General features: G+C 41.2%; 1 protein-coding gene across 5 annotated transcripts in view; it reads left to right on the forward strand.

Annotated features, from left to right (window-relative positions):
- The window catches only part of PRKG2 (protein kinase cGMP-dependent 2), a 97945-nt gene that overhangs the window by 37180 nt on the left and 39861 nt on the right, over nucleotides 1-20904 (forward strand). For all 5 annotated transcript variants that reach the window (XM_059154457.1, XM_059154373.1, XM_059154694.1 and 2 more), the window contains exons 5-9: nucleotides 988-1093; nucleotides 4665-4728; nucleotides 11838-11915; nucleotides 13647-13741; nucleotides 16769-16837. In XM_059154457.1, coding sequence (XP_059010440.1) covers nucleotides 988-1093; nucleotides 4665-4728; nucleotides 11838-11915; nucleotides 13647-13741; nucleotides 16769-16837 — 412 coding nt within the window. The remainder of the gene's footprint in view (nucleotides 1-987; nucleotides 1094-4664; nucleotides 4729-11837; nucleotides 11916-13646; nucleotides 13742-16768; nucleotides 16838-20904) is intronic.

The raw sequence follows: 20904 nt of genomic DNA on the forward strand, positions 1-20904 counted from the left end.
AGTTTCATGAGTGACTTCTGGGATTAATTTAAGCGTTCCTGTTTTTATTGATTTCATTCATGGTAATCTTGGGCAGAGTTAATTAGGTGTGTTTCTCAGTATTTAGGACTGGCGGGAGCATCTCAGAATTGCTGCAGGATTTGATAACAATGCAGATTCTGGGACTTTACTCCAAACCTCAGTCAAGATCTTTGGCAATGGAGCCTGGGCATCTGTATTTTTAACAAGAATGCCAAGATAAACCTAAGTTGCTCCAAAGTTTGGGAAACCAAAGCTTTGGGTCTTGATTTTTTTTATAGGCTCTCATTACTTCTTAAAAAAAAAGTGCAAATATAATTTAATCTAGATCTCTTAGAGCTGCAACTTCTGCTCTTCTTCCTTTTTAGATTTTATTCTTGCTTTCCATGTCTTTCCTATAAAAAAATTGTCTCAAAAACTGTCTTGCATAATCTCTATGAAAATGATTTGTATGCACTTTATACAAAAGTAACCATAGAGATCCTTAAAATATATTGGCTCTCATTAGCTACAATGTCTGAACAACATAAAAAGATATAAAAACATACTCATACACTGAAAGATCTTAAATTTCCAATTATCGACTTGTGAATTCTTTGCTCTCTGATCTAGCTACAAGCTGGCTGGTTTTCTCTTGTATTGCAGCATAAATCTGAACTACATCCTGATGATGTAGTATGTAATTAGGAATTGCAAACTAATTTTGATGTCATCCTAAGCAAAACATAATTAGAGAGGAAATCTTTGCTACTCACTTCCAAATCATGGTTCATTTCAAAGCCAAAGATGATTTTATGAAATTGCCCACGATTTATATCACTGCTTCCTTCCATTTGCATGTTAAATAATGCATTTTCCAAGAAATATCATTTTATGAGAATACATGAAAAATGTATTGATTAACATTATGGAGTGTTTTCTTAATGTGGGACTAAACAATATTTTATTATTTTCTTGATTTCTCGAAAGCTATTACCAACGTTAAAACATGGGCACTAGATCGAGAGGTGTTCCAGAACATAATGAGAAGGACGGCTCAAGCTAGAGACGAACAGTACAGAAACTTCCTCAGGAGGTAAGAACGACGCACGGGTGCAAAGAGTAGAAGGTGAGGTGGCCTTATTGTGGACATGTAGGTTTTACCACAATGATCATTTTACCGTAGCCTTTCTCATTTAAGCATTTTCTACATGACTAAACCACTGGAGCAAAAGTATTCCCTTGCAGTAAATGCCACTAGGTAAAAAAATTATATTGAATCCCAGTTGGCCCTGCACGCTGATTTTTTCCTTTCACTGAATTTGCCCTTGTGTTGTCAGAGTTGTCGTACACAATGTAAAAGAATGGGCAAAAAATTCCAAAATATTCACCCCGGTTGCTCAGTTGACTTTGAAACACATTCTATAATTTGGAAGTGGATAGCAAAAGACAGTTTTCCTAGTAATGCCTTGGTTAGAATAATATTAAAATTAACGTATTTTACTGTCTTTAATTGCTTTCCCTGAGACATTTTTTCTCATTTGTATAACCACCCTGTCTTCCAAATTATTATTATTTGTAGCAAATTAACTTGCCAGAAATGTTACTATATTTGTCATAATGACACAGTTCCTTGGAACATATTTTGTGAGCTATTCTGTAACGCCCCCCCACCAAAACTCAGATGCATTAATTCATAGAGAAGCAAATACGTATCTCACTGTAAAAGCCAGTTATGACTATAAACAGATATTTTTTGGAGAATATAAATTCTTTATTTAAACCATTTCCATGTTTCTTTGTGGGAGATTTGACAGTCTCTACAGCTGTAGTACACACTGTGTTACCTATGATAAGTGATGGTGATAATAATTATAATAATAATAATTGTGAGCTCTTTTTAATTACAGTGATTTTATCTTGCATAACTAGCCTGCAAAGCCAATGACTTTAGAGCTGGCGTAGTGCCTAGTATATAGTAAGAACTCAATAAATAGTGAATAAATGCATTGCTAATCAATGGAACATTGTAGGTGTGAAGGGTTTTCCTATAGAATCTTGCTGATCTACCCTCCACAGTTCACACTGCCTCCTGGCCAAGAGCTTCAGCAGCAGTAAGCAGGCACCTTCCTGAATTGCCAGCCAACATCCCGGCTGACGCGTAGTGGGGTCTGCCCGAGTACAGGTGACCTAAAAATCCAACAACTGAGCAACTCAGGTCAGCACTAAAAGCGAATGAACTACAGTCACGCAAGGGCCAAGAAGGGGTAAATAAATCAGCCAGTGCTTGTGAACTGCCTTTGAGCACGTGAGATAAAGCTTGAGCCACTAGGTACTCATGTCGTTCCCTGGAGTCTAGAGTCTTCTGTCTAGTGGAAGGAGCTCAGAGAATTTACTAGCACATAAACCTTTTTCCCTTCTTTCTTCCTTTCGTTCCCTTGTTCATGCTCATTCATCACATCCTTATTACCAGGCCCTAAACACTGGCTCAGTGGAGACCCAGGTAAACCTTATCTCTTTCTTTATAGAAGGAAAACAAACTAGAGATTTTTCCTCAGACCAGTCTCCTCACTAATCCCCAAGGGTAGCAGGTTTACAGGAGAGAATTTTCACCCACATGAGAGACCCCAGCCTGGACCAGAGGCAGAACGTTCACCACGAGCGTGTGTCAGCCAGTGAAGAGTCCGGTTACTCTTTCTTTACCTTTTCATTCATAGGAGGGAGATTAGAGAAAGACGTTTCACTTGGTTTCATGACACACAGTGAGCTCCTTTTCCATCTACATGTCCTTACTATGAAGTGTGTAATATATGTGTAAAGGGTGTACAGTACTTATGTAAGTTATGAAACACACAAAATGAGTGTCCCCGAGCTCCTCCCTGTCCAGACCAAGACCTGGGACATTGACAGCTTCGTTGGTGGCTCTCACGTGCTCCCCACTCACCTCCCGGCCTCCACCTGCCTCTGCGTGGGAGCGGTCTGCATGCGGAAGCTTAGTCCTCATTCCTTGGTTTTCTTTATTACTTTGCCTATAGCTTGATTTAACCCATTTTTGAACTTTTTTTTTTAAAAAAAAAAGGTTTTACTTTTGTGACTCATTTTTTTTAATATTTTATTTTTTATAAACATATATTTTTATCCCCAGGGGTACAGGTCTGTCAATCACCAGGTTTACACACTTCACAGCACTCACCAAAGCACGTACCCTCCCCAATGTCCATCACCCCACCCCCCTTCTCCCAACCCCCCTCCCCCCAGCAACCCTCAGTTTGTTTTGTGAGATTAAGAGTCACTTATGGTGTGTCTCCCTCCCGATCCCATCTTGTTTCATTGATTCTTCTCCTACCCACTTAAGCCCCCATGTTGCATCACCACTTCCTCATATCAGGGAGATCATAAATAGAACTGCCCTATGACCCAGCAATTGCACTATTGGGTATTTACCCTAAAGTGACTCAATTTTTTATTCAGTATTTTTTTCTACGTCACCCGGTGAGTTTGGCCGTTCCTCCTGTGGTAGTGTGCGGTTACCTGACTCTACCGCAGTGTGGTCAGCTCTTGTCCCGTGGGGGCGCGCTCTAGTGTTTTCCAACGACAAAGGATTCTGTACACTCGTATCTCCATCTGCTGACGGTGTGCCTCTCTGTGCGCACATGCAAGGGTCAGTCTAGGGCGAGCTCTCTTTTCAAAAATAGATCCAATCATGCAGTTTTGGAGTAGCATCATTTTTTTCCCGAGAGATGTCAGATTTTAGATGGTATGAAAGAATTTATCTTATATCAACAGTCCTGAGTAAAAGTGGGTAAGGTAAGGTAGAAGAGAAATTTCTAATAACTTAACCATTTGACTGGTTAATCATACTGTGTGGAATTTCTGATTTTTTAAAAGATTTTATTAATTTGAGAGAGCATGAACATAACTAGGGGTGAGAACAGAGAGAGAGGGAGAAGCAGATTCCCCACTGAGGAGGAAGCCTGGCGATGACTTAGGGCTCAACGCAAGGACCCTGGGATCATGACCTGAGCTGAAGCCACCCAGGCACCCCTGATATATTTTTTTTCTCAAATAATAATTTCCAGTATCCTACTTCATCCTCTGCATATCATTATTATTTGTAAAATGTTCCAATTCATTGTCCCTGGCTACCATTAATTTTAAAAGACAGTACAGTATGACTAATCATCAAAGGTCATTTCCATGTTAATTCCTGCATTCCCCTCTGGATTCAGCCTTTACTTAATTACAAGGATTTAGATGAAAATCGGATCCTCTTCTGGAAGCCGAGCTCCTTTTCGTGCTAAAAAAAGAGATACTGAGATGTGGAGGGAAGAACATTTCTGGATGTGATTCACTCTGAAAACCAACAACAAATATAAAGTGTTGTTTTTTCCCCAAACAGAAAAAATTTGATTTTTTTCTTTTTATGGCATCTTAACTATCTTTATGTATTCGCCCATGATAAATATCTATAATTGCATGTGGTCTTATAATTTCAGTTTCTTTGAAATTCAGTTATTTATGTGTGCTATATTTTGGAGGTTTACTTTGGAAAAATTAAGTGCATTAAATTTTTTTAGATGCAGGGAAAATTTTTTTGAACTACATGTAGGTGCATATTTATGGTTTAATTCAGGAAGATAACTAAAGGTTTCTTTTTAATTTTGAAGTGTATCCTTGCTGAAGAATTTACCTGAAGATAAACTAACCAAGATCATTGACTGCTTGGAAGTGGTAAGAAATTATAAAGGAAAGAAAACTTTTCATTAAAAGACTATGGAATCTAGTTGTTATTAGCACTGTAAAGGCATAACAAGGAAAAGATGGTAAGTTGCCAGTTTACAGAGACCAGGAGTCTGTTTCTGTTGTGAAAAACCTTAGACCACCTCACAGGGAGTTGAGGGGCTGGGATGGCTTTCGGTGACTCTTCTGGATTGTATAAAGTTGGATTTGCATGTGTAAAGTGACATTTGATTTACATACTTTAATCTTTTTCACATATTTTACAGAACTGATCCGCCTTACTTGAGGGCATTTGATTTTCTGCAGTTAACATCACAATCCCATGTAGAGTTTTCCCAATATAAAGCAGTCAGAGAAGCTTAGGGTGATGAAGTAGAGAAGGATATTTCGGAGCTTTCGGGAACAGCCTTCTGAGTCAGGCTATGAAACAACCCCGTACCTGAAAACGCGACACCATGAAAAGACATTTAAAAACCCTTGCATTTAAGGAGCACTTTACGTATTTTAACATCTAGGGGAAAACAGCATATTGGAATGTGTTCAAAGACTCATACGAGGCATCGCCCAAAGGGTTGGTTCTAGTCCAAGACTAGTCAAGTCTTTTTGTGAAGAAAGCGTTTACAACATGTACCTTAGATTCTAATGACACGCGTTAGATGAGAACCCTTCAGATGTCAGAGATTAAAATGCAACGCAAGTCCTTTCTCTCTGACTTTTGTGGGGGGGTCAGTTTCACTGGCGCCAAAATGGCTTTTACAGAATTTAAAGGAAGTAAGGAATAGGAGAGAAGTCACATGCCGACTTTAAGCTTTTATAAAGCTGTTCTCAGTGGGAAACATAAAAATCCCAACAAGACTGACTGTTGACAGATTCATGCCTCCGTCAGTCACGATATACGGTGTCAACTAATGTCTGTTGAGAAGGAGCATGACGGTTTATCCTTACGTGTAAGTCACCCCAGTGATGTTTCCATACACCATTCAAGGAACCTGTCCAGCCGTTTGTCAAGTACAGGCCATGATGACACAGTGCCTGGCCTTGTGTCCCCAGAGTGTTCAGATATGAAGTCATTTTCAAGAGGACGGCTTGCCCTGCCTCTCTTGGGATTTTCCCAATGTAACATAACCCATTCCCAGATGTTACAAATTAATAATTCATCCTAATTTCTGAGAGTGTGTGTGTATGTGTTTTAAAGCTGGAGTAGCCCTATATATTTTTTGTTAACTGAGGAAATCTGTTTTTAATATAATACTAATAGAGTATATTCACCAGAGGGGGATTCCGTGCTGACAGCAAATACTAAAATTTACTATCATTAAAAATAAATGGTAAATCAGACATATTTATTGCAGCCACAGGCACTGGCTACAGAATATACAGATGGGAATGCGAATCCAGTATTAATTAACGCACAATTTGAGTTTGAAGGTTCTCATCTTTCAAAACACCCCAGAAAGGCTTTATTATATCTCCGCATTTGCAGACAGCAGCACCGTTTATAAAGGGCCTTTATTCATACCTGGTGAACAAACGTGTCTGTGTAGCGCGTGAGAAGTCTCAAGTGTAAAAGTGATTAGCAAGGGAGTGACGGGGTCTGTTGAGCCCGAAGAAAAGCACATAAGTCACCAGTGTAGCTCGGACTCATGACGCATCAGCAGGGGCCTGGCCGCAGCCCATCACCAAGGCACCGGCCTTCTAACGGAGCGGCCGCCGAGTCCGGGACCAGCCGCCGCGCAAACCGGCGCCGTAGCCTTTGGGACAAAACAGGCCGAATCTGGCCTGCTGTTCAGGAACTGATTTGGGAGGTTTGGGATTTTTCTGTGGGGGCAGGGAAGGGATATGGGAATTCCTCGTCAGCAAGCCGTTGGTCTGGGATGATGTGAAGACTTTGCCGCCTGAGCGCCCGGACCGACGGCCGCGATGCTCTGGTCACCCGGCAGCGCTTCTTGCTTCAGCTTAACCCCGCGCAGTCAGCTCGAGAGGGAGGCGCCCGCGTGCCCCTCTTCTGGTGTTCTGATGGGAAAGCGGGACCGGCACCTGCAAGGGGTGACTGGTGGCCGTCACGCAGCCGGACGCAGGTTCCGAGTGCGGGGCGGGCGGGAGTGGTCCTGAAGGTGACCCTGTGAATTCTGCTGTCGCGCGGCGTGGAGCACGGGCGAGGGACGGGTTTCTGTTCCCGCGCACAGAGGCGTGGGCTCTGACAGTGGTTGACCCAGATGTCACCGCATGCTTTGATACAGAGCTTTGCTACTTGATGCAGTGACCCTCTGCTCTAGGACTCTGACGTGCCACCTTTCCTGAAGCTGGAGGTGTAGCAGGAGTGGGGAGGTGGGGGGGGGGAGCTCCTGTGGACGGTCGCTGCCCTTGACCCACATCACCTGTGGTGCTGCTTGAAAGGCAGATTCCCAGGTACCACCTAGTGCCTCCTGAATTAGAAACTCTGGGTACCGGCCCAGAAATTCACACTTCAACACTGGATATGCAATTCTTATGCATATTAGAGTTTGGGAGGCACTGGTTTAAAGTTATGGATAGAGCACATGTTTAGAGTTTACCACAGTCTATCCCTTTATTCAGGAATTTTCCATTTTTCATAACTTTTTAGAAAGGCTAGCTTTCTTTCTTAGAGTTCCTGCATAACACCGGCACGAACCAGGGTTTTTTCTCATTTTAGTGATTACATCCGGAGTCATAAGACAGTTGAGATAATTGTGCATTTTGCCTGTTCATGGACCCGTTCGCTACAGGCAGGGCTGCCGAGTGTCACAGAAAGTTCACTAGTCCCAAGGTCGAGCTTCTGTCACTCAGAACGGTGGCACTAGGGTCTCCTCACCCACAAAATCAGGGCGTGTTGGCCAGATCTCTAAGGCTCCTTCAACGCCATTTCAGTTACAGGGTTCTAGACAGTTGGCTCACCCCAAGATAGAGGAATTCCTGTTGGTTTTCATTTTGCAGGCTCCAGTTCCTTGGAAATGAGGAAATTTTACCGGACTGGTTGGTAAGAGCAGCCTGATCCACATGCGGTTGCTTTGAGATTTCTGGGGTGTTTTAACCATCCTGCTTGGACAAACGAAAGAGTTGTTGGTAACAACCCAAATAACTGTATGCAGTTTTTGAAACAACCAACATGGCTACAGAGTCACATGATTCCAGGAGTGTGTGTGTGTGTGTGTGGTACGTCTGATTGTGTAACGTCAGTACTTCGTAATGAAGATTTCTAGCCACACACTAAAGGCTTTGAGGAAGCTATGAGCTTGCTTCTTAGTCCTTTTTCTCCATCACCTTGAGGTTTGCTTCTGTTTGGTATATATTATTCATAGGCATTCAGTCTCTAACATTTTCTCGATATCACACAAGGAGCATTTTCTTTACAGTGAAAAAAACTTTTTAGCTTTAACTACTGCTGTTTGTATGGTCGTCTTCTGACCTCTACCTCTTAGTCTGCCCTGGGATTGGCTCGCTTAGTTTTCCCTCTTGTTCTACCCCCAGTAACTACTCTCAGGGTTTCCATTACAACTTCTTTTAAAATATCTTTTTCAGATTCAGGGTCACAAGTCATTAGTAGATCCAGAAATTAATTTGGAGGAACATTTTTAAAAATATCAGAGTAGTAAGTGTAAGTGTTATGTAAATATACTTCAATTTTATAAAATGTCTGTATGTGTGTATGCTTGCATTGGTGTATTTGGGTGCACATGTAAAATGTATTTTTTGCTCTGAGTCAGAGTGAAAATGCTTGAAAATCATTGCTTCAGAGGATGGGGTCCATGGCTTTTTGGTCCTGTAAGGGACCCCTTTGCAATGTAACCACAGGACAATAACCACACTGTTTGCATTTCTCTTTTTGGTCTCGGTGACCACCCTGGCTGGACCGGCTGTGCTCCCTGGTTGACAGACACTGGCCAGTCTAGCATCAGAGCCTGTACTTACCACTATATATTTTTGGTCTGACCTACATCCACAGCCTTTTCTGATCTGTGAAGTTACTGTCAACACACTGGGAGGTATTATTTATCTTCCTCCCATGGTTTTGGGTGACAAAGAACCAGCCCTAGGAAAAATACCGCTAGGAAGTTTGCCCCTTAAGAAACAACAAAGCTCTTTCTCAGTGTTCCCTTTCAAGCTTCGTTTTAGCCTCCCTGACTGACAGGAATTAAAGCTGCACATCTGCACACACCAAAGGCTTTGTAATAACGGAAGCACAGCCTACCGGCACTTTGGAAATTCTCCGTGTTCTTTCTGCTCCATGTGGGTAGTGGAACCCGAGAGTGGGGTGGGCACTGGAGAGACTGCAAAGCGGACTGTCTGTAGCAGGGACATCTAGCAGGACGCCAGCATCCGGTGAAAGAGAACTGAACAGTAGCTGCATAATGAAAGCGCTGAACTGTGTAGTGGGGTCACTCATTAAACACCAAGGCTCAACTGTACAGTGGAGCTTGTATGTGGCGAAGGTTTGCGATAAAGCTAGAATGGGTGAGAATAGAGAGTTGGAGTAAGTAAACTGGGATACAAGAAACTCCGATATCATTTCCCAGATAAAGTGGAGGTTTGTCTCTTGCTTGCATAACAGCCCAGGGAGGATACAAGGAGTCATTCAGGCATTCAAGCTCCCGGCTAGATGACCCCTCTCCCAAGATCTCTCAGTGAGGACACATCCTGCAACAGCTCACGGACCTAGCCTAGCGTGGCTCCCATCACTCCAGCTCAGGTTCTTTTAGCTAGAATTTAGTCACATGCTACAGCTAACAGGGAGCTTGGGGAGTGCAGTCCATCTGGGCAGCCATGTACACCAAGGAAGGCTTTGATGACCAGCTCACAGGTCTTTCCTAGGAACGCAGAGTCACCCCGTTCCTAGTGTTTATCAAATGCGCTATCAGATGCTTTAGATAAACTGTCTCAGCACTAGGTGTGACAGGTCATGCCATTTTAATTCTATAGAAAAGCAAACTGAGGCCCCAAAATTGAACTAACAGTTAAGCAAATCCTAAACATCTTCTTCCTCAATATGACAACCATTAATTATTTACTATGTTTCAGACGCTTTTAATGCACCAAAACATGGTCTTTAATTGGTTTATAGTAGTAGGCAGAATGGACCTCCCCCCCAGATGTCCCAGACTTGAATCCCTGGGATGTGTGAATATGTTATGTTACATGGCCAAAGAGAATGGGGAGATGTAATTAAGATTCAGGACCTTAAAATAAGGAGGTTATTCTGGATGATCTAGGTGGGAGGAATATAATTGCATGATCTTTTAAAAGCTGAGAATTTTCTCTGGCTGGAGTCAGAGAGAGGTAGCGGAAGTGGAAGTCAGGGATCTTTCAAGTCTGAGCAGGACTTGATGAGCCATTGTTGGTCATAAAGCACAGGGGCTCTGGGCGAGGACCTCAGAGCGGTCTCTAAGAACTGAGGGGCTGACAGCCAGCATGGAAATGAGGCCTTGTCCTAGAAACTGAATTCTGCCAGCAATATGATGGAGCTTGAAAGTGGCTTTTCCCCCAGAACCTCCAGAAGGAATCAGTCTGCTGGACGCTTTGAGTTCAGTCTTAGGAGACCCTGACGGAAAAATCCAGGTCACCTTGGACTCTTTGACACACAGAAACTGTGAGATAATCAATGGGGGTTGTTCGCAGCCACTAAGAAGTGTGTGGTTATTTGGTACAGCAGCAGTAGAGAACTAATGTGCTTCTCTAAATCTGTGAAGGTAAATATTCTCATTTGAACTTTATGGGTTGATGGATGTGAAATTCAAAGCAGAACTGGGAGTTGAATCGACATGTGTTTGGCTTCAAAGTACTTCCTCCCCGAGATGCTCTGCTCCTTTCCATGAGATGTTGAAGTGTCTTATAAAATGTACATAGTGCTCTGTAAATAAAGGGTATGTTTATTCGTATTAGGAGTCATATTTATTTCAAAATGTAAATAGCTTTTAAGCATAAATGACCAAAAAGAATATTGAAATACAGCAGACACAGAAGTAGTTATGTTTGGATTTTATTTTCAAATCTAAAAGAAAAATAAGAGAGAGCTATTTTGTCATTAATTACACCTTTTTAAAGAAATTAAACAAGCCCATTTTTATTTGTATAAATAATTACGAGATCCATTTTGGTTCTCTGACTTTGAGACAATGTTAAAATGAAGTAGAGGTAGACGGTTTTATCCATCTTTTGTTTTCTTTCATTTTTCTTTAAAGATTTATTTATTTATTTGACAGACAGAGATCACAAGTAGGCAGAGAGGCAGACAGAGAGAGAGAGAGGAGGAAGCAGGCTTCCCGCTGAGCAGAGAACCTGCTGTGGGGCTCAATCCCAGGACCCTGGGATCATGACCTGAGCCGAAGGCAGAGGCTTTAACTCACTGAGCCACCCAGGCACCTTAAGATCTTTTGTTTTCTGAGACTGAGTTGTTCTTTCAGGGACAAACGGATTGATTACTAGAATTCTCTGCTTACAGACACATAGAGAGATAAGTGACAAATTGAGATTTCATGAGGATAAACTTACACAGAAGAACATAATTTACATGTGAAAAGTTCTAATGTTGATCTTTTATGATGATAAATTTTTTTGAAGAATCCATAATAAAGGGCTACTTATTCTGTAGGTAGAATTTTCCCAGCCTTTGCTCTTCAAGGAATTAGAAAGTGAGGCTGATATTCTTACAGTCCACTGAGGCTAATACTTTCAACGTTTTCAGTCATCTTTTTCTAGGCTCTAGTCCCAGTTTCAGACTGGGACTGATCACTGGGCCGCTTGCACTTCGATCACTGAGGCGGAAGCTCCCCTGTGCACCAGAGGTCATGGCTTTTCTCTCATTTCTCTTCATGCTCTTTAGTCTTCATGCCTGAAAGTCAGTCTTTTAGGTGAATTTTCTCTGGAAAAGATAACCATAAATGCACATAATAAAGGAAAAGTCTCCTTACTTTTTCTACAGCTTATGACTACAAGGTTCAAGATGATTGCAGTGATGGTAAACAACAAATAAAAGAAATGGGCATGGAATGCTCGTGCCAGACACGAGGAGTTCGGTTTCATTTATGCCTTCATCTCTGCATCTCCACTGGATTGAACATTTTCTTTCTCTCTCGTCCCAACAGGAGTACTATGACAAAGGAGATTACATTATCAGAGAGGGCGAGGAAGGAAGTACCTTCTTCATCTTAGCGAAAGGAAAGGTAAGTATTAATTAAAGCTTACTTAAAGCAAATTTAAGAAGTCGGTTCCAACTAGAGTGGGAACTACTGCTATGGGAAGCCTCTGCACTGAACAGTGAAGGAGCTTCTGTTCGGGAGAGGTCCGTGAGGTTTGGTCTGAGCACTGGGCCGGGGGGTGCAGGAGACCTGTGATGGTTCTAGCTCAGAGGTCACTTCTTAGTGATTCTGGGCATGTCACTTGATTTTCTTTGGACACTTTTCATAGTGCATAAAATAACTGCTTTCTTTCTAAGTTCCCTTTTATCTCTCCTTCTCAACCTGCCCAAGAGTCCAAGATTAGGGCTGGACATTTTTTCATCCAACGGATGTGACAAGCGGCAGGTGTGCGGAAAATGAACTCGGCAGTTGAGGACAACAGTGGCCGGCCGTGAAGCTGTAGACGGCTATGGCTCCAGGCATCAGTTCATATATCATTGGTTCAGATGCCGATGAAAATTTATGCTGGTGTATATGCAGGACGCCTTTTCCTTTACTTAGATATTGAGTGGTGACATGTTACCACTTGTTCCCATGCTGACTCTCTACAGTATTCCTGAGATACAGGGCGTTAGCGGAGTATTGAATGGTAGAGAGAAGCTTGAGCACCCGTGTGCAACCTGTTGGATTTTACGACGTCCTTTCTTCCACGGAAGGGTGTCATCAGAGTCAGGCACGGCCCTTTGCAAACCGACTTGTGGTTGAACTTAGCCTGGGCACCCAGGGAAGGAAAACAAGATTAACAAAATAACTTCAAACCTCGGAAACTCTTCAACACTTAGAAACACTTGTTGTCATTTCTCCCAAACCTGGACCCCATGCTTTGAAAGCATTCTGACTAATAAACAAATAACATTTATTGTTTTTTTTTTTTAATTTTAATTCATTGTGACTTTCGTAAATGTTAATCAGAATCTCTATTCGACATGAAGCAACCCTTGTTATCCTGTTGATTTGGCATAGTTCTAGCCACAAACAAGGAACACTGATGTTTTTTGTTTGGTTCTGCCGTGGGAATGGGTCACACCAAGACACCTATGAGCGCGATGACCCTTCTCCAGATCCACATTTTGCAACCATTTTAGCGGGTGTGCAGGATTCAGTAAGTCAGTCGAGGCCACCGGATTCAGAACTTCTGATATGTAGCCTTATTCTTGATTACTTGTCCACTGTCTTTGGATTTTTGAAATTATTATTTTTTTACTAACATATAAAGTATTATTCGTTTCAGGGGCACAGGTCTGTGGTTCATGAGTCTTACACCATCCACAGCGCCCCCATCGCCCGCACCCTCCCCAGCGTCTGAAACCGGCCGCCCCATCCCTCCCCCAACTCACCCCCCAGAAACCCTCCGTTTGTTTCCGGAGATGAAGAGTCTCTTATGGTTTGAAATTACTTTCCTTGAGTATCTCTCGGAAGGAATCGCTGGATTCACATAAAAAACTCTAGCTTTGAGAGGTAGGATTTGAACGTAAGATCTTCCTCTCACAGGCTGGGAGTCATTTGGTTGTTAGTCACAGGTTCTCTCGGTCCCTCCAGACGAGTTGACCGTAGCAAGACTGTGCTAACTGCCGCAAACTCAAAGCAAAGGCTTGTCTGGTTCCTTATTTCAGTCAAAGGTTCATAGATCCGAAGGGTCTGACTGAATGGATGTGTGTCCAGATTCTCATTTTTTTCTTTTTCTCTCTCTCTTTTTAATTGTTTTACATCATTTAGGTAAAAGTCACCCAGAGCACAGAGGGCCATGATCAGCCACAACTGATAAAAACACTGCAGAAAGGAGAATACTTTGGGGAAAAGGCTCTTATCAGGTAAATCCATGAATTCCTGGGCCATACTTAAATAATTCTTTGATTGCCTTACATGTGCAACTACTCCCGTTAGAGATGTCAAATTGAGCTACCAATTGATGTCAGCAAATATTCAGGGATTAAACCAAAAATTTAAACTGGGTGCTAGAAATTTCATTGCTATGCACAAAATAAGTGGACTGATTTTGCACAGAAAAGAAATGGGGAAGTCTTAAAGTTGCTAGTGAAAGTAAAATTGGTGTTCTGTTAGACTCTTCAGTTGAAAAGCGTGTGAGAGAAAGAGACAAAAGACGTGAGAATCACAATTTCCCTTTGAGAACAAGTTTTTATATTTCCAAAGTTTGAAATATTGTCTTTTCCCCCTTCTTAAAAAATGATCAAATAATGACCTTACATATTTCGTGTGCTTTAAAATCATTATGCCAAAAGCAATATTAAGAACTTTTATTGCCTCATTCTGCAAGTTTTAAGAAACAACTCAAAATAGTGTGTACAGAACTTCGACCTGAACCTTAGGTCTTTTGAGGGATGAATTTATCTACTCTTGATCCGACTTATGGAAGAAATGTTTAAAAAGATCAATCAAACGTCTTAGAAGACACTGTACTTCCTGGGACTCAGAAAACAACCTCAAGTCTAAAAAAACCCAGATTTTCTTAACTATAAATAACTTTATAAAAGATGAAATTAGAGTTTAGAATCGCTTCTTGGCCTTTTGGGTCGGATCAAGCGTAGAGTTTCGAGCAATACTTTTTTTGGAGTTACATATGTTTTGAAATTTTGAAATTAGTTAAGACATCACTTAAAGTTTTACTGTTACTACTAAATGGGTTTTACTTCAAATCTATGCTTATAGAAACGAGTATTATTTCTGTTCATTTTCTTCCTTTTTAATTTTGTCTTGAAGTCCCAGTTCTGCTGATTTGTATGTGATGATAATATTAAGTGTAGAGCAAAGAAAGGGTGTTCATAAATTACTGGAGACAAATCTGATTACTTAAAAATTAGAAAGTTCTTATTCTTTTAAAGGAAAAACTAAACTTAGGAGGTTAGATTGTGGTTGTTTTGTAAACAGTTTAAAAATGGAATGTGAAGACAAGCTAAACTGCTCTTTCTCATTTTCTAGCTCATAATTAACTTGTTTCAGTAACAGGGAAATTGTCCTTTTTAATGTTTTTGGTTGTGGTGGTGTGAATAGCTTCATGTGATATAATTATGTAATATTGTTATTCAAAACTTCAGTGTGTTTGTTCTTAACATTACTAGGTTATTTGTCTCATACCTGCAAACAAAACAACTACAGTTTGAAAGTGCAGAGAACTCTATAAATGCACCAGAGAGTCAAAATATCTCTTGAAAGGAAATACGCTGTCTGATTTTGCTGGATCTGAAATAATTTATGCTCTGTGTCACAGCTAGCCAATCACAGTGTTTTCCCAGGAGAACCATGGGAATTTATATTTAATATATATACCCAACTCCCCAGGCATTTGGAAGCACAAAGCTAAAATGAAGGAAAAGGAGCCCTGATACAAATACTTGTAGACGTTTATGTACGTCTTTGCTATCGTGCTTTAGGGCCACTGAAGGGGACTCGGAGTTCCTTACAGTCTGCGTATTTCTGGGACTTGACATTAATTAGTCCCAGGAGTTCTTACAACATTGTATGTACAAAGATTGACTCACGGCACTTACACAGTTATTATAAAAGAAGCGTATGTGTACTCACAAACCCTAATATTTATGAAGTGTTTGCAGAGAATATTCCCAGTCAGTCTTGACATTGACAAGTGCAAGGGCTGCCACACCTTTGCTTTTCCGAACTCGCAAATCAGATTGTTTCACATCTAAGATCAGGTCTGTGCGCATGCACGGGTGTGTGGACATCCATCCGTACGTATAGATGTCGATGTCTACACACACACAGGTTGAGTACAGTCTACCCAGCTCCCAGCTCAAAAGCTCATCAAGCTGTAATGTTTTCATTAATGTCTTCCAGCGGGGACCCTACAAATTTGGGAGGAACTATGGGTTATATCAGTAGGACTCTGAATGTTAGCTGTGTGGTTAAGGGACTTCTTTGCAATAAGAAATGGGTCACCAAGTTTTTCCTATCACAACACTGAGGGAAGAAGAAGGAACTATATATACTTTGTGTGATACCATTTTTGATGAAGTTGCTTAGAGCTGTCTCGACATACTTGTTCTTCCCGGTTACCTTAAATGAATCTCACAGCACTGGGTACCATCTGGGTGTACCATTTTTCAGTGTCTTTAGTTTGTAACTAATGGAGGGAGGAAACTAGTACAAATAAATGCTTTACCCAATGCTTGGCCCATTGGTATTCTTTGGTTGTTAAATTTGCCATCATTAGATCGCATGCCATAATTCATTGTATCAAGGTTCTCAGCGGTGAGATGCACCAATTACATTATGTGCCCTTGAGGAAGAAAGACAGTGCTATTAATTACACTGTGATTCATCACCAATTGTAGGACATGTTCTGATTTCAGAGATTTTAGTGGAAAACATACTCCTAGACTTTATGAAATTAAAGTATTTTAGTGTTTATTTAAATCGTTGGGTGATATGGTACTCAAAACACTTTCTTTGGGCTTATGATTGATTGTTTTTTTTTTATTCTATGTTAACTAGTTGAATGTTTTCCCAATGAATTTTTTTGATCCATTAATTTCAGTTTGGGCTGCTTATTAATGAGCAGTTCCCACTTGGTCACCAGAGAGGTATTTTATTCTGGCTGACACAAAGCCCAAAAGGTGATTCTATAGAAAGTCACAGTCACTGCTCTCTCTCTGCTCCCAGCACAGTTGTCTTCTTGTCAGAATTGCTCACATACATCACCTTCATTGGGGTGCATTTCAATTCCCTTTTGGAAAGGGGTGAAGTGTAAGTTATGATATTTTAAAAGCGGCAGCCTTTGGAAGGTTTAAGTGATGGTGTTTCATAAAAAAGCAGATTCTTTAATAAAAATGGATGTTTAATTTCATCCCTGTTTTTGTCTGCAGCGAGGACGTCAGATCCGCTAACATTATTGCTGAAGAAAATGATGTGGCGTGCCTGGTTATAGATCGAGAGTGAGTATGCTGATGTCAGAGAAGGCCGGCTGCGGCCACCTTCGAAGACTTGGCCTTCTGTTACTCCAAGGGCCCATCTGTCTTCTCATTCATCACCACTCAGAAATGCTGGGCAACCCTCAGCTGCGAGTACATTCCATTAAAATTCATGGGGAGGAACTGGGCCTTCGGGTCTGAGTCTGTCTGAGGCAGTGGCAGATGCTGGCGGGCTAAATATTTTGTGTGCAAAGTTTGTACATAAACATCAGCGATAGACTGATTTAAATTCCTCATCTTCCAGAGAAATAAGCTTATTGGTGCCCTTTTTGGATTTTTCTCCCCTGCACAATAGAGTGAACAGTTCCATAATTTATTTCTAAAATGCTCTAAGCAGTCAGAAAACTTTGAATAAATCCTATCTCTCTGGGACATAACATACAATACCCCTTAGTTATATGTATTTCCAGAGAAGGTTTGATTTAATATTCGTAGTGATTTACAAGTGATGTGTGTTAATATTAATCTCTAAGTGTCTCGGGTTGCTTTCGGGAAAAAGTCTTACCTTGTGGCCTTCACTCATTTCAAATTGTATTGAATCTGGCCCCTTGGGTCTCTCATTAGTGAGTTGTTTGTTTATTGATTTTCTATAATAAAGGAAATTCAAATATACAAATCTAGGCCATTGTCTAGGAAATGTCTGAGTGTGGTCAAAAACATAGGGCATACACACATGAAATATTAACAAAAAACAGTAAAATGACAAGAAGTATCACAAAGCAGTATGTAGTGGGTTGCAGTTGAACATAACATTCATACTGAACATCAAATTATAGAGATTTAGAACTGGAAAGAACTGTAGAACATTCAGAAGTCTTTTTATTTTGGAAAATTTCACATATAGTAAAAAGCAGACAGGAGACTATTATGGACCCCATAATGCAAGTTCAAAAATGATCAGTTAATGCCTCATCTCTATCACTTTGCCACCCCCGCCCGGTCTTCTCATACTACTTTCAAGCAAATTCCAAACATAAAATTATTTCATCTGTAAATTTTAGTAGCATCTCTAGAAGATAAATGTTACTTAAAATACATGACCACCATAACATTAACATACACAAACAGCACTCATTCTTTTTTATTTATTATTTGTGATTAAGAGATGATCGACCCATAACTTTAAATTGCTTTCAGGTATACAACGTAACGATTTGAAATACGTATATATCACCAAAGGACCAGGGCAATCAGTCTAGTTGGCATCCGTCACCACGCACAGAACAATAATTCTTAATATCATTTCAAATTATTTCAGTCTCTCTCTGGATAAGCAATGGAAGTCCCAGATCGGTAGAGATGTCCCAGCAAAGCCATCTGCGACGGGGCCCTGATGGCTTTCGGAGTTCGTTCCGCTGGGCCATTTGGCTCCCCGAGCGTGTGTTCAGCGAGAGGAGCAATCACAATGCAATGAAGTGGGCAAGGTTTTATTTTCTTTTAGGTGTGGAAACGGGGCTTAAAAATTAATAGGAATTTGTCAGGCCAATAGGAAATGGAGAAGTCACTCGAGGTGAAGTAGAGCTTAAAAACAAAGGCATGGGGGCTAGAAAGTGCAAAATATGTTCGGATAAAGGTAATCTTTGGATGCCAGCTCACAAAGGGAAAGTATACTGGTACAGGGTTGTCCTGATAGTGCGTTGTTTTGTGTATGAGTTCATGAAAAATAAATGCATACCCTGAATAGCATTAGCTGTTCGGTAGAATCTTATCAATTGCTCTGAAATGCTGGGACTAAAAATATGACACAAAGGAAGAACTCCTTTCGTGTTTCTTCATCGTAATCACACAAGCAAGTATTTATACGATACCTCACGCACTCAGAATCCCTGCAAAGGATGCCAGGATTTTGTGGAGTTTATATATTATATATTATATTATATATTATATATTATGTGTAAGTTTATAATTTTAAAATGTTCCACATACATGTGTACAGATGAGATCTGGTAGTGTAAGAGTATTGTGTTAGGCTCAATGAGACTCGAAACATGAATTTATTCTGTGAGTGAGAGGAGCTGGATATCTGATGTGACCAGGCTGACCTACATCCTGGATTTCTGGATAGTTCTGGTTGTCCCAGCATGTTTGTTATCGGTACCACCTTTCACTCTGAAAAGTATTGAGTTTGAGTGATAAACCCATAGTAGTCATCATAGTAACGACTAATAGACTAGGTTCAGATCCGTGATAATCCCCCACTTTACCCTATACGCCCTTAGATCATTATTTACGTTTTGCTTAATTGCTTCATGTAACATCTGTCTTCCCTCTCTTCTGTAAGCTTCACGGGGACAGAAACCTTTCCTTGTTCACTGCTGTTGCAGGGCCAGCAGACGTCATAGTTCTCGGCAGACGGGAAGGGCTCCCCATGTTGGCTGAATACAGGGCACCATCCTTGCGGTGACGCGGGGCGGCTGCGTTTCCTCCTTCTTAATGCATTGTTTTCAAAATGCGTAGAATGAACTCACTGCAAGGAGAGTTAAAGTTTCCCTATTTTTAGAACGTAATAAAATGTGCAAAATAGCAATAGCTCTCTCCATGCGTGGGAAGTGTGATTTGTGACATCTCCGTCACTGGTTGTTGGGCTGGATCTCAGAGGAAGTGATTACACCGCATGCTACACCAGCAGAGTGGCTACAGGCTGTTTGTTACAGCTAGAGTGTTGTAGCTGTTTAAGTCTGCACTCACTCGAGTGTGCGAAGAATTTCTAGGGGACGGGAACAGCAGTGAGAGCCTACATCTTCAACATGAGATTTGTTTACAGTGCCTTAATTAGTTGAACGGCAGGCCAGTAGTGGTGACATATAGAAGAAGTAAGAGTGAAGTGATGTACAGCAAGTAGTTTCCTTTCACTTGAAAAGTTCAGCCATTGGAAATTTGAAATTTCATGGCAATACGCTTGTTTCTCACTGTTCTGTGGTCAGTGAAGGACGGTGGGCAGAGGAGGTGGGAAAGAGTGGAGGGTAGATTTGAAGGGGAAAATGGGAGATACCCAGCATGGTATGTGAGAGCTGCGTAATAAGGGGACTGTGGACTGGTGGCCTGTTCAGTGTGGGCAGAGGTGTTCAGGGCTGGGCAGGCCGCAGATGGCAACTGTACAGTAATGAGACAGGTCTGCTTTATTAGCTGGAGGTGTCTGGGGGTCCGTTTTCATTCCTTTCATTTTGCTCTGCTCAGGTGCTTCAGATTCAGCCAGAAGATTTTTTTTTTTTTTAAAGATTTTATTTATTAATTTGACAGAGAGAAATCACAAGTAGACGGAGAGGCAGCCAGAGAGACAGAGAGAGAGGGAAACAGGCTCTCCGCCAAGCAGAGAGCCCGATGCGGGACTCGATCCCAGGACTCTGAGATCATGACCTGAGCCGCTGCCTTCGGCTCAACCCACTGAGCCACCCAGGCGCCCCCAGCCAGAAGATTAAAGCACAGTTTCTAGAAGGTTCCTGGTTTGCAGTAGGGAAGAGAACGACTCTAAAAACCACAGATTGAGGTGGATTGTCCAGTGTAGGGTGGGGAAGCATTGAAAAGAAATCAAGAAAATGTATTTCCCTTGGTGAGGAAGGGGATACCTTATTTCTTGTGGGCAAGGGAGGCTGTGTATCAGAATTCCTGTGAACAGTGTGGGAAGTGAAGCTAGACGGCGCCGCCCAGGTCTGATTTTTGGAGGGTGAGAGTGGTCGAGGGGAGACGTTGGCTGAGCCTCTGGGAACCACTGCGATAAAGTAAAAAAAAAAAAAAAATGGATTTAATCATGAAGCAATGTAAAATGAGGGCCATTATCAAGGGAAAAGAAAAGAAACATTTTATCCTTGATTTTTAAAATAAATAGCTTAATTTGATGAAGCAAAGTTAGGAAAATCTGCAACCCATCTAACCTGTTGATTCAGTAAAGAGATTGTGACTATTTTCTTTCCAATATCTTCTTGAAAAATATTGTTAGTAAACCTGAACCACAAGGCAGAAAACTACTAAAAGGTTTTCTCTTCTTTGTTTTCATAAGCGAGAAGAATTCATTATATAACTTCTAAATAGCT

This window comes from Mustela lutreola, chromosome 1 (assembly GCF_030435805.1).
Source record: "Mustela lutreola isolate mMusLut2 chromosome 1, mMusLut2.pri, whole genome shotgun sequence".
Lineage (NCBI taxonomy): Eukaryota > Metazoa > Chordata > Mammalia > Carnivora > Mustelidae > Mustela > Mustela lutreola.